Raw genomic sequence first — 14,400 nt, forward strand, 5'->3', positions numbered from 1 at the left:
TAAATAAATAAATAAAATCTATTGTGGTAAAATATAACATGGAAGACCATCCTAAGCATTTCACGAGTGCAGTTCAGCCATCTCTGAAGCATCTATGTGATTGAACTTGAGTCTTCAGAACTTTGCAAAAGTCAAAAGTCCAAACCCATTCATTGCCAGTTTCCACGTTCTCTATTGGCCAGCCCCAGGAAAAACGTTTATGTTTGAATGTGTCTACTGGAGGCACCTGGTGTAAGTGGAATCACATAATGTTTGTCTTTCTTGTAACTGGCTTATTTCATTTAATATCAAGGTTGTTTTATGCATGTTGTAGCACAGGTCTACAGTCCCTCTTTTAATTATTTTAGGCTTTGTGTTAACAGTATGAACTAATGTGGTTCAAGAAGTTTCCACACATTCATATAGTGTTCATGGATGAAAACATTTTCTGTTTTCAGAGATAAGTAATACTCCATTGTGGGTAGACACAGATTGAGTTATCCTTATCAAAAATGCTTCGAACCAGAGTTTCAGATCTTGGGTTTTTGTGAATTTTGGAATATCAGAGATATCCTGTGGATGGGACCAAAATCTAAATAGAAACTCACTCATGGTTCATGTATACTTCACACAGCCTAATTGTAACTCTTACATAATACTTCAATAAATAACTTGGTGGATAAAATGAATTTCATTGTGCAGATTATTTCTTTTTCAGCACATCAGAGACTCAGTTTTGGATTTGGAACATTTTGGATTTCATATCTTTGCCTTCAAGATACTCCACTTATTCCCAGCTTTCCCTCCACTCACAGGCACCCAGTGTCTTCCATCTCTGGGCTACTGTGAAAGGCTTCTGTCAACATGGTGGGTGAGGACCTACTGGAGACTCCTGTTTTTAGTTTCTTGGGAGGTATGCCCAGTAGACTTGCTGGATCTCAAGAGAATTCTATTTTTAATCTCTTGAGGGACTGTGACTTTGGAGCTTCGCACTGAGAGGATGGAATCTGCTCAAAATAAATACAGAAGAATGTTAATGACCAGCTGAAATGGCGTGTCAGCAGGCGATGCTGTCCAAAGAGCCATGGAGTCTGGGATATGATTTTGTCTGCAAGCTGTGTTGTGAGCGACAGCTTTGTCAGGTTCCTTTCCTGCCATATTGACCTTGCTGACCTGCTTTCTACCTTGGGGGTATCTGGGGTTTATACCTATGTCTCTTCAGCTGAGTGAAGACATGGAGCCTGAGCTCTGGCCATTGGAAGAATGGAGGGTAGGTCTCTGTCAACAGCACACTCTGAGCTGTCAGGCTTCTGAGCTGTCAGGGAGACATGAATTCAGCTGCAAGCCCTCGTTTGGTTGTACAGAAGGCAGGCTGGTGGTTGATACACTGTGATAACATGTGGGATGTTGTCTTACTTGGTGATGCTTGTCAGCTTTTCCTCAGTCATCTCCGAATTCTGGGCCCCTGTAACCTTGAAGAGAGAAGAGTGACATTTGTTTCCTTCAGATCCCAGAGTTTGACTGGAAAGGGTTTGCTTTGGGACCTGTGGCATTCCTGAGGGTAGAACATAGAATTCAAGGGGGAAACATGACTTTCTGTGTTTCAGACTGGCCTTACTGAAATAGAATTCCCATACCATCTGCCTCGCTTATTTACAGTGTGCATATGCTGTATTTACAGAGTTGAGACGCCATTACAATAGAGTGATTTCAGGGCTTTGTCACTGTCCCCCACAAAGAAACACATACACATATCTATAATGCCCCACACCCACCCCCTCATTCCATCCCTACCCATCTAGCCTTACTACCCATCTTGTCTTACTAAGGGTGTTACTGCTGTGAACAGACACCATGACCAATGAAACTCTTATAAGGACAACATTTAATTGGGACTGGCTTACAGGTTCACAGATTCACTCCATTATCATCAAGGTAAGAGCATGGCGGCATCCAGGCAGGCATGGTGTAGGCAGAGCTGAGTGTTCTACATCTTCATCTGAAGGCTGTTAGTGGAAGGCTGACTTCCAGGCAGCTAGGAAGAGGGTCTTAATGCCCACACCCACAGTGACACACCTACTCCAACAAGGCCACACCTCTTAATAGTGCCACTCCCTGGGCCAAGCATATACAAACCATCACAACATTGGTCATTTTTCCATGTGCTTGTTGGCCATGTGAATCTACTTGCAGAGCTAGTTAGATTGCTTGCCCATTTTAAAATTGGGTTACTTGCGTGTTAATAGTTAATTTATAAAGTTCTTTAGCATAATGTCTCCAATCAGATACATGGCTTATGAAAGTGTCTCCCATCTTGAGGACTGTCTTCGTAATCTTGATAGTGCACTCATTCCTTTCATTGAAACAGATTGTATTTTCTCACATAATTAATCCTGATGACAGTTACCCTCCTACTACTCCTCTCAGTTCCTCCCCACCTCCCCTCTCAACTGGATCCACCCCCCTTTCTGTCTCTCACTAGAGAACAAACAGGTTTCTAAGGGATAATAGTAAAACAAAGCAAAACAAAATCCAACACACTGGAATAGGACTAAACAGACAAATGGAAGGAAAAGAACCCAAGAAGCCCCACTCATTTGCATAAAACACTAAACTGGGAGCCATGCACAAAGGACCTGTATGGCATTGAGTTTGTTTTCTGTTGGCAATCTACTGGAGGGCATGCGGCCTGCCATTATGAGTAGTGTGACTCCTTTGGAGAAAACTAAATTTTCATTTGCAAGTGGTTATCAGTTGAAGACAGCTTATGGGTTAGGGATGGGGTCATATGTCCACTCCTTTCACCTCAAGGATCCCAATGGTTCAGACTTGTGCAGCTCCTGTGTATGCTGCCTCCTGCTCTGTGAGTTCATATGTGTGTCAGCCCTATTGATTTAGAGGGCCCTGGTTCCTTGCTACCTTCCATTCACCCTGACTCTTGCAACCTTTCTACTTCTGCTTCTGTAGCGTTCCCTGAACCCCAGGGAGAAAGATTTGATGGAGACATTCCTTTTAGGGCTGAGTGTTCCAAGGTTTCTTTCTCCCTGCAAAATATCTGGCTGTGGATTTCTGTATTTGTCCCCATCTGTTGCATAAGGAAGATTCTCTGATGATGCCTGAGCAAGGCACTGGTTTATGAGTATAGCAGGATGTCATTAAGAGAAGCACTTGGTTTAACCTTAGGTTCCTGAGTTATGTAGTCTCAGGTACTTGGTTACCCAAACAGTATTGAGTATGGGTTCCTTCCATCTTATGGAATGGGCATTAAATCAAAATTGATTGTGGTTCTTTGAATGAAAATGGTATCTATAGGCTTATAAGGAGTGGCACTTTTGGGTGATGTGGCCTTGTTGGAATAAGTGTGGCCTTGTTGGAGGAGGTGTGGCCTTGTTGGAGTAGGTGTGGCCTTGTTGGAGTAGGTGTGGCCTTGTTGGAGGAGGTGTATCACTGGGGATGAGCTTTAGGATTTCAGAGAGAGTACCACTCTCTCTTCCTGCTGCCCACAATCCAGATGTAGAGCTCTTAGCTACCTCTCTAGCACCATGTCTGCCCGTGTACTGCTAGGCTTTTCACCATGATGACAGGAGACTAAACCTCTAAACTGTAAGCCGGGTCCAATTAAATGCTTTCCTTTTTTAAGATTTCTGGTAGTCATGAAGTCTCTTCCCAGCAATAAACACCCTAACTAAGATAGATATGGGATGGTTATTCCCACAGCCTTTATCCCCTATCATAGCTCGCAGGCAGGATGACATTTCAGATCACAGAGTTTGTGGCCGGGTCACTGTATATATGTTTTTCCTAGCATGCAGGATTGATGTTCACGAACTCTATTTTTCTCTCTCTTTTTTTTTTGGTTGTATTGTTCACTTCTTATACTTTGGTATAGTAGCTAAGAACTGTTGCCCAACCAAAGGTTTTGAAGATTACCTCTATAGTTTCTTGTAGGAATTTTTATAGTTTAGTTGTGACCTTTAGGATATTAAAAAAAAAAGATTTATTTAATTTTCATTTTATGTGTATGCGTTAGTGCCTACAGGTATGTATGTGTATACTACCTGTGTGTCTGGTACTTGTGGAGGTCAAAATGAGGCATCCACTTCCCCTTAACTAGAGTTCCAGGTTGAAAGCCATCTGATAGGGGTATTGGGAACTGAATTCCAATCCACTGCAAAACCCACAAGCTCTCTTAATTGCTGAGCTGTCTCTCTAGGCCTATGTTTAGGTTTATGAATTAGTTTTTGAGACAAGTCTTACTATGTAGTCATCTTCTCTCAGATTCTTGAGTGCTGAGATTACAGGTGTGTGTCACCACACACTAGTTACACAGTAATTTTACACCATGAGTATAACTCGGAGGCCTCTGAGAGGATTCCACCTCAGGATGGAGGAAAGCTCCACCTCCCTTCATTTGCATGTGTGGTGTGTGAGCTGGGTCACTGTGCTGCTTGATGAAGAAGGCCTAACCTCTGCCATTGTGGTTGAAAAGTAATTGACTTTAAATGTGTTCATTTCTGGTCTCCAGATTCTATTCCATGGATCTGTATGTTGTCTGTCCTTAGACTAATGTTATCCTGTGAAAGCTACTGTAGCTTTGTGGAAAGTTTGGGGTCACAGCCTTCTTGGCATATGTAATGGAGGCCTTTGCTTTAGCTGTACTTAGTGGTGAAGTATCTGGCCCATCATTTACTCCTTACTATGTGATGGGGTAGAAATTATTATTATTTCAGTTTGTTTTGTTTTTGAAATAGGGTTTCTTTGTGTAGAGTTGGCCATCCTGAAACTTACTCTGTAGACTAGGCTGGCCTGAAACTCAAGAGATCCACTTGCCTCTCCCTTTCCAAGTGCTAGGTAGGTCCAAGGGCGTGTGTCACTCCCACCTGGCTGTTTCAGTTTTAACGATAAGGAATTTGGGGATTTATATAATTTTAATAACTTTCAGATTTCCGATTGTCTTTCTCAGCAGGCTGGCTATAAGAGTGGACTTCATAGACTGAAATGAGGTTTATTCGTCTCTAAATGTATCTATTATCCCATCTGCTAAACAGATCTTTCTAATAGTTCTGTCAGATTTGCCATTCTTGCCTGAAATGAAAATGTTACAGTTTTCTTTAAATGCAGAATTTATGCCAGAGGGCAAGTACAACTTAGTATCAAGGGAGCTGCCATCAGGATTGAAGGCCCGCATTCTCTTCCTCCTTTCCTGAGTTTTACCCGTGTTTCGTGTTTCTCTCAGCCTGTCAGAGTCACTCTCCAGGTAAGCTGTACTCTTCCAAGGCCAGGCTGCAGGTAGATTGCAAAACCTTTGACTCCAAGTCCCGCCCACAATTTGAAAAAATGTTAGGCAGATACTCTGATTGGATGTTTGGGATCATGTGATACTCAGGCCTGTTAATCCGCTTTTCCTGAGTACTTTGAGAGTTTTATTTGCTGAAAAGACTCTTCAGAGACCTAATTTTGGGTCAAGCAGTTTGTTTTCAGTTTACAATTGCTGTAAGTCATTGCAGAACTCTTATTTATAAACCTGGCGACTGTGAATCACTTTTTAATGAACCTTTAAATGAGCTTAAAAACTCAGCCAATTAAACTGCTTCAACATGTCAAGCATAGTCATTTTAATATATTTGGTTTCCTTCTTAAATATTTTAATTGCTTGATCAACCAATCTTCTCGGCATGTAAACAATTCCCAGGGATGCAGTAAGTATTCTCACAAGGAGAACTCTGCGTTCTCATAGGCGGTCCAATACATGCATGAACTTGGCAGGCTGCCAACAGGGCATTCTTTATCTAACTTGGCTATTCAGTCGCCAGTCTTAGAGCCAGATCACCATGTTACTCTTCAAGGTTAAAGTTTCTTTCATCCTAAGGCTCAGAAAATACCAACGAAGGACAGATCTTTGGAACACAAAAATGTCAATTCTATGATTTGTTTTTGTTTTTGGGTTTTTTTTTGATATCTTTAAATTTGTTCATAGTCACTTAAACCTCCCCCAGTTTAAAGCGTGTGTTTACTAAGGGATAGTAGGAGAATCTCATAGAATTCATCAGTGTTAATTTGAGACTTTTCCAGTTGCTCATTCTCTATTTAAATTTTTTAAAAAATAATTTATTGATTTTATGTACATGGTATTTTGTCTGCATGTGTGTCTATGCTAGAGTGTTGGATCACCTGGAACTGGATTTACAGGCAGTTGTGAGCCGCCATTTGTGTGCTGGGAGTTGAATCCAGGTCCTCTGGAAGAGCAGCCAGTACTCTTAACCACTGAGCCCTCACTAGTGAAATCTTACTTGTTTTAAGCTGTACTTTTCTTCCACCAATGATGCATCTAAAAGTGTCTTGCTCAGTGACAACAGATAGTTAATTGACTATCCTTTCTTAGTTATCCTTTCTTAGTGAAACATAGGGTAATGGTGTTTTAAGTTAGCTGAGGTATGGTTCCATCTAACGGACACTCAGGGAGGCAGGACTCAGGGAGTTGACTACGCTTACTCCATGTTGTTGCTCCGAGGGTGTTGGGTGGTAGGGCAGCTCTGGGACACTGCTCTGGAGGTGGGGAAGCACAGTCTGAGGTGCAGGACAGCTAGAGCTGGCTCGGGGGTCCCTGGGCCTGTGATGAGGCTGGGGCTATCTGGTTCTCAGGCTCTCGGATACCCAGGTGCCACTGGGAGCCACGGAAGAGCTGAGTGAGGTCAGCACTGGGACCTTTTGACAGCTACGGCAGGCTTGGCTTGGTGCTGGCGGTGACTGGGAGCACAGAGAGGCCTTCTACAAGAGATTATATGGCAGCTCTATAGGTGAAGGCTTTCACCATGACTCCTCATGTTGGATCCAGTCAGGGTCTCTGGGGTTTCAAGCCTTAGCTCAAAAAGGAACCAAGATACCTTTCACGGTCACACAGACACACAAACACACGCACACACACACACACACTTGCCTTGCCACCCAAATTTTAAGACAGGGTTTCATTGTGTAATACTGGCTGTCTTGGAACTTACTCTGTAGATTAGGCTGGCCTTGAACTCACAGAGATGTGACTGCTTCTGTGTGACAAAGCACTGAGATTAAGGGCATGTGTCACCATCTGGCTTGAAATTTAAATATATTTTTAACTGTAGAGAAGTTCATATTTGATGTATTCCTCTGCACTTTCACGCTCTTGTTGGTATTATCCTACTTTTTATCCAGTTTATAAGTTTTATATTTAAATTATGGTAATTATTGTCCTAATTTCTCTTTGCTTTGCTAACGAGCTCAGGACAACATTTAAAATGAAGAAAATGACATGCTAAACTTGGTGTAAATTTAATAAATATTTTTTGATTGTTATTGACAATTTGAAGTTACCATAATTAAGAAATTAATGATCCCAGCATTCAGCAAGTGAAGGAAGAGGATCCTGTGTTCAAGGCCAGCCTGGGCTACATAGAAAGATGGTGTAGCAAAGAAAGATAAAAGGAAAAAAAAAGGTCAGCTTGGTCTACAGAGCTAGTTCCATGACAGCCAGGGCTACACAGGGAAACCCTGACTTGGAAAAAAAAAAGAAGCAAGAGAGAGATTTAAAACTAAGGATTTTTTTTGAACTGGTTTATTGAAACATAATTCGTGTATCTCCAATCAAACCACTTAAAACCTACAATTCAATGGTCTTAGTGTAGCCATACATAGTGCATCCATTACCACAGACAGATTTTGTTACTCCCACCCCTTATAACGTTAGTGCCACACCCAGCCTTGTGCCATCACCAGTTTACTTGCCGACTCTAAGTTTGCCTTCATTAGACTCATACAATAGAGTCATATAGTATGTGTCCTTTTTGTAATTAGCTTTTTCCGTTTAGAAGTCTGGATATTGAATTTGATGAAAACATTATCAGGAAGTATTAAGAGGGATATTCTGTTTTTTGTTGTTGTTGTTTTTGTTTTTTTAGCATCTCACACGGAGTTGGCAGACTTGTTACACTGAGGAAGTCACTTCGTTAACATGAACCAACCAACTGCTGCCTGCGAGACCGGTGCCAACCCAAGGCTCCATCTCTAGACAGGGAGGCAATCATTAGAAAACACAGCAGGCTGTGAATATGCTTGAGTCATTGGTAGTTACTTTCCTTGTGTCTGCGACAAAATGCCCAACAAAAGTAATATAATGAAGGTCTCATTTTTTTGGCTCACAGTGTGAGGGTGTAACCTACCGTGGTGGGGAGGCTTAGAGGCAGGAATGGGAGGCGGCTGGTCACACTGCATGTGCAGTCAGGAAGCAGAGAGATGAACGCTGCTGCTCAGTTCCCTTCCTCCTTTTTATTCAATCCAGACCCCAAACCGTGGGAACCCCCAAGCCATCCAGAGTGAGTCGTTCCTCCTCACTTAAACCTTTCTGAAACCACTCTCAGACACATGCCCAGAGGCATGTCTCCCAGGGGACTCTACATTCAGTCACACTGACAATGATCATTACTTATCCAGGGCAGAGCAAGACAATCACTGAAAATGGGACAGATGTAATTAGAAACGTCTTCCTTAAGTAAAGAATTAGAAGTCTTCTTTTACTGCCCCGCCCCCAACCTACAAGTTCCCGAATCATCAATGAAGCTGGACACAAAATATCTCTGTGCTGTATCGGGAAACTGAAATGGAAATTAAGAGGCATAGGTTTATTTGATTTCTTTTTATTTTTATGTATTTATAGTTTGAATTTAAGAAAATTTTTTCTAAATCTCTGAACTGTATTTATTTATTTACTTATTTATTTATTTGATGTGAACTCTTATGCTCAAACAGTCCTCCTGCCTCAGCCTCCCGAGTAGCTGGAACAACAAGACACCAACACACCTTTGAACTTCAAGTTCCATCCTCCCTCCCTCCTTTCCTCTCCAGTGCTTTTTTTTCTTGCTCTTGACAGAGTCTTACTGTGTGACCTAGCCAAGTCTCAAACTCAGAATCCTTGGGCCCTATCCTTCTGATTGCTGGATTTCTTCATTTGTAAATGGGTTTAATAATAATAATAATAAAGAATCAACTGCTGAATGTGACTGCTGGTGATCTTAAATGAGATAATATGCCTGAGATTATAGCTGGGAGATAGGTGGCTTGGTGGTTAAGAGCATTGATTGCTTTTGCAGAGGACCTGGGTTCAGTTCTCAGCACCTACATGATAGGTAACAGTGGTATTTCTAGTTCCAGAGAATTGAACACTCTCTTCTGACTTCTGCTGGCATTACACACTGTGCACAGACATGTACAGGGAGAACAACCATATCCATAAAATAAAAGTAAATGTGTCTTTATAAAAAATATGCCTGAGGTCTCCTACACACCTTAGAAGCTCTAAGAGTCCAGTGGCTACTCCTTATCTCCTCTGATTCCCGTATCCTACACTGTTGCTGCACAGACCCCAGACTCCTGCTTCCTAGAATGCTTTCAGAATTTGCTTTTGGGTGCACTTGGCATGCCAACCCTTCAGTTTTGTGCTGCCATTAAGGTCTGTGCCTACAAAAGTCTGATGTTAGTGGTTTTCATCTTTAAATCCCAACCTTAAGGGGTTTTGGTGGGTTGGCCAAGGCTGTACCCACCTGCATCTTCCCCAAATGTTGGAAGCGCACATCACTGTCTCCAGTTGGGGTCTTCTCTCACCCCACAAACTCAGCCAGGACGGGGTGGCTGTTGTTCCGTCAGTGTTGTCAGAGGCACAGGCAGGCTCGTCTTAGTTGCCTCCTAAGCTGCAAAGTTTCTCAGTGGAGGGGGGGGACATAGCTCCTGTCCTGCGAGACTAGAGCCTGAGCCTGACAGATCACACGCTGCTGTGAGTGGGACACCGGATATTCCAGCCACAGGTAGCCTGACACCAGGGCTTCTCTCTGGGTTCTCTTTCAGTGTGTGTGTGTGTGTGTGTGTGTGTAAGACACACACACCACTGTAAACACTTACCTGGAATGATGTCTTGGTCCCCAAGGCATTCTTGATAGATCCACATCTAGCTCTTCAAGGAAGCTTCTACTAAAGACATCTGAATATCCTTACTCCATCACAGGTGTCCTACACTAGCATCTCCGTCACAGGTGTCCTACACTAGCATCTCCGTCACAGATGTCCTACACTAGCATCTCCGTGGATGTGGCCTAAGAAAGTGTATGTGCTTTTCAAAGTTTCCCTGGTAAATCTGACCAGTCCCTTGGACAAAAGTGAATTACATCTTTGATGACAGAAACTTGAAACTGTAGGAACCTCTGATACCACAAGGTTTCACACACACACACACACACACACACACACACACCACACACACACACATGCTCATTTATCATAGAAACTTATAAAGCACAATTTTAACGACAGTTGGCTTGAATTGTCTTCTGCGGGATTTTTCACTGTTAGAAGTATTTAACTTCATGAGTCGAGCCAAGGTATTAGCAATCCTTCACAACCAGTTTCTACCATTATTTCAGACAGACGCAGTATGTAATTTGCCTAGCTTTGCTCGGAGTTTGAGTCACTCATTCACCCACATCTATCCCGTTCTCTTATAACTAATAAGGACGTCAACACAGTCTTTTGTGTTGTGTAAAGTTCTCTGGAACTCTCCACTAATTCATTTCCCCACAATATCCCCTAGAAAACCTACAACCAGGGGGATCAGAGACTCAGAGTTTAGAGGGGGCACGGAGGTTTTGTGCTGGGTGTTTTGGATCTAGAATAGGCTTAACTCTCCCACATCTCAGTGTGCCGGCCTTGCTTAGCCCTTCTCTTGCTGGCAGTCTAAGAAATAGTGGCGATAAATGGCCATATCCCAGACTTAAGCACATTGGAGTGATTGCACTATCCTGTAACTAAGACCAGAAAAACTCTCGACTGGTGTGAGGTCACTGAGGGGTGGCAGGTGCCATTTCACTCATGTGCAAACAGTCACCTGTGTAGCAGTTCTTGGCTGGGAACCACTAAAGCCCCATCTCAAAACACGTACATACAAGCTCGCTTTTAAACCCAATACTCTGGTTTTGACTTCAAAACAAAATGGCTATCCCTAGACCTCTACTATATGATAATATGTACATAAATATCCTGGCATCAGAATACTATCAGAAACCATTGTTTCTCAATTTAAAATACAAGACCCTAGCCATCCAGTAGAGACTCTGGATCCATTGGGCTGGGAAAAGCCTATGACTCTGCATTTCAACACACTACACCCCACCTTGGTTCTGGTGTAGGTGGAACAGACTTTGAAGATGTTGCTCCAGAGGTTTTGAGAGTTTACAGGGGTCTCCTAACTCAGGGAAGCTCCTGCCTTCTTGTAAAACATAACAGGTGGAGGCTGGTTGCCAGGGGACATGCTTTGAGGAGTTTCTTCAGTGACAGGAACAAAGTCCTCTAATTGGCTTTGAGGGTGGGTCTGCTGAGCGGTGCAGAAGAGCCCAGAGTGTGAGATGAACAGTGTGCAGAGAGTGGGGCTCCTCAGTGAGAAGGCTTTAGGGAAGGGAGGGGAACTTGAGTGACGGGCAGGAGAAAGTGGATGGGAATTAACCGGAACTTCTTGGAATGGACTTTGATCTCGAGGACAGTTGGCTGCTGGATTCCACGAAACAATACACTGCAGCTATTGTCAACTTGAACTTTTGCCTACATAAATAAGGCATCTGGGTCAAGTTTTCTACAGCTTCTTAATCTTGTTTACTCTTTTTGTGACGACTTTGCTGAGACATAATCCACATATCGTGTATACAACGTGTTCATTTAAACAAAGAATATAACTCAATGTTTTTCACTTGTTCAGACTTGTGCAATAGTCACCACAGTCAATTGTAGAATATTTTATCACCTTGAAAACAATAACAACAAAACAAAAACCCTCCATACTCATTAACTATTCCCCCCGCACACACACACAATCTCTCCATTTCCCAAGCACTCAACAACCACAATGCACAAAGCAAATCTCTATGGATTTGTTTGCTGTTGACATTCTGTCGAAATGGAATTGTATAGTATGTGCATTCTGTGGCTGGCCTTTAACTTAGCCTGTTTCCATGGTCCATCCACATAGTAGTACACATGAATACTTCATTCCACTGGGTGGGTACCCCGTGTTTTAGCCGTATGTTCATCTAGTTGACTTACTGATGGGTCGCTCCCAACCATCTTCCCGCTATGGAAGATTATAGAACAATTTGTGTACACATCTGATGTAGATTGTGTTAACAAGTGTCACTTTTGGAGAAAGTCCCTACCCTGTAAGGAGGGTTCAGTTTCCTCCCCTGCTTTCCCCCTGCCCATCCCTCAAGTTCCATTCCCTGTCTGTTTGACTATTATCTTCTACACCAAGCTGGACTCAGTGGCCCTGAATCGCTGTTGTAAGAGATCTGTTTCCTACAGCTCAGTCAAGTATGACCGAATACTTAAGCAGGTGGTGGCATGAAGTTTGAAGAGTCAAGCTCTGGTTACAGGAATCTTAAGCACAAATACCGAAGGACAATAATTGGTGCAACTTTAAAGGTTGGGACAATTTATCTAGATTTGTGCTTCTGGAAACAAGAACAAGACATTCACAGCCGTACATGTTGATAACAACAGCAGAGTTGGGGTGGGGAAAGGAAACAGAACAGTAAGTTCCAGGGAGGTCCTGTGACCTTCTAATGCGTAGATCTGGTGGATAAAAACCATCTATGGATTTTACTTGTCTTTGCTACTGTGTGTTTCTACATAGAGAAAACACTAGAAACGTTGGACATTTACAGTCCTTTAGGTCAATCCTTTAATATAAAAACACAGAGAAGCAGAAAGACCCCAAGTGTAATCATATGGACTTTCATAGTGACCTTTACTGTGTAATTAGCACTGGCATTAAAAAGTGGATTGTCACCAGCACCTCCCCCAACTTTGTCCTAGTCATAAGTATCCCCAAGGGAAGGAGGGTATCCTGACTTCTAACGCAAACATTCTTAGACACAAGGAATGCATTTTTAATGGCATGGTTCAGGTGTCAGGCTCTGGCCAATAGAATAGATTTATTTAGCTGAGAGAATGTCTGAACACTCAAGTAGACATACTGTATTGCAGGGTGTCATTCAGCCTTAAGAATTAAATACTTTTAAGCTTGTGTTTAAAATAAAAGTTATAGCCACAGCACTGAAGAGGCTTAACTCGTCTTCACCACCTTAAGAGCATCTATTGGAGGTTTTTGTTTTTAAGTACAGGAGACATCAGATTTTCAGTGTTCATTTAAAAACAAAACAAAAGCCAAACTACTTCCCCTCACACTCCCCAATCCTTGAAGTTTATTCCTGGCAACAGTCTGAAAGGAAGTCCCAGGTACTATTAAACACAGGTGGCTTAATGATTTAAAAAGTGTGTGTGTAAACACCTACACATTGGTAATACATCACATTGTGTGACATAATGTTCAACATAAATGCAGCCTTCTCAAGCAGAGCACACAGACAAACCTGCATTTCTCTTGTTTTACTGAGCAGGAGGGCATTAGATTCCCTCACCTTTCCAGTAAGTCAAGCTTTCAGATGGCTGCAAACCGACACTGCTCTGGTTCTTACTTGGAAGAGAAGTTCATTATCACCATCTTACCTAGGATACATTAGACGTCTAGACATTCTATTAGGGGAAACTTTTGTGCAAAGGTGAATAATTGCTTTTTCCTCAAAGCTCGATAAATATATTATAAATTACCAAGGCAGATTAAGATTTCATTAAACCATTTCCTGCGAAGTTTGGGTGTCTGTGCTCTATCAGGTGATGCCAATTAGCTCCGCGTCAAAGCTAAAAGGATGGAGTTTGTCACCCCCTGCCAACTGCACAGGGCCTCCCTGGGCTCTTTCCATTGTGAATGCTGAGTAGTGACTCCCAAGGTAATCTGGCCTTGCCACTATTGTTCCCACTCTGGTGCTGGGAAAGCACCCTGTTCCCTCCCGGCAGAACTGCCGCGACAGAACCGGGAATTCTCCGTAGAAGTCATAGATGCAGGTTGCATTCCCGGGCGGTAATGTTCAGCGAGTGTCCTCTTCCCCGGCTAGGACCTTTTCCCGTCGGGTCGCCCACAGCCCCTCCTCCGGGCGTGGGGGAGGAGAAGAATCACAGGGGACTCCCTTCCTATTTAAAGGTCGCCTGGTCCCTCAGAGGGACCTCGGTCCACGACGGTCCCTCGGTGCCGCGGTTGGTGACACCTCTAGCTGCTGGGGGCAGGGGCGTTCCTGGACACTTCTCCCCGGTGACCCCAAGGCGGTGGCGCACTTGTCACCGTGGGTGACCGAGAGGGGACGGCGGGGGGCGGGCCCCGCGGGGCAGGTGGGCGCGGCCGGCGCTGGCCGCCGCAGCAAGTGGTTGGGCCGTGCGCAGTCCATCCTGCGCGGCGCCGGCGCGGGTGCCCGGTGCGCGGCGCCCTCCGCTCCGCTGCGCCGCCCGCCCGCCGCGCGCCCA

The 14,400-nt window shown here is 43.5% G+C and overlaps 1 protein-coding gene across 1 annotated transcript in view; it reads left to right on the forward strand.

Moving 5' to 3' along the window:
- Positions 1-13,941: 13,941 nt before the first annotated feature.
- Fam189a2 (family with sequence similarity 189 member A2) overlaps positions 13,942-14,400 on the forward strand; it is a 55,809-nt gene continuing 55,350 nt past the window's right edge. Inside the window, exon 1 of the mRNA XM_028764039.1 lies at positions 13,942-14,344. Coding sequence (XP_028619872.1) covers positions 13,942-14,344 — 403 coding nt within the window. The remainder of the gene's footprint in view (positions 14,345-14,400) is intronic.

This window comes from Grammomys surdaster, unplaced genomic scaffold, assembly GCF_004785775.1.
Source record: "Grammomys surdaster isolate TR1022 unplaced genomic scaffold, NIH_TR_1.0 141, whole genome shotgun sequence".
NCBI lineage: Eukaryota > Metazoa > Chordata > Mammalia > Rodentia > Muridae > Grammomys > Grammomys surdaster.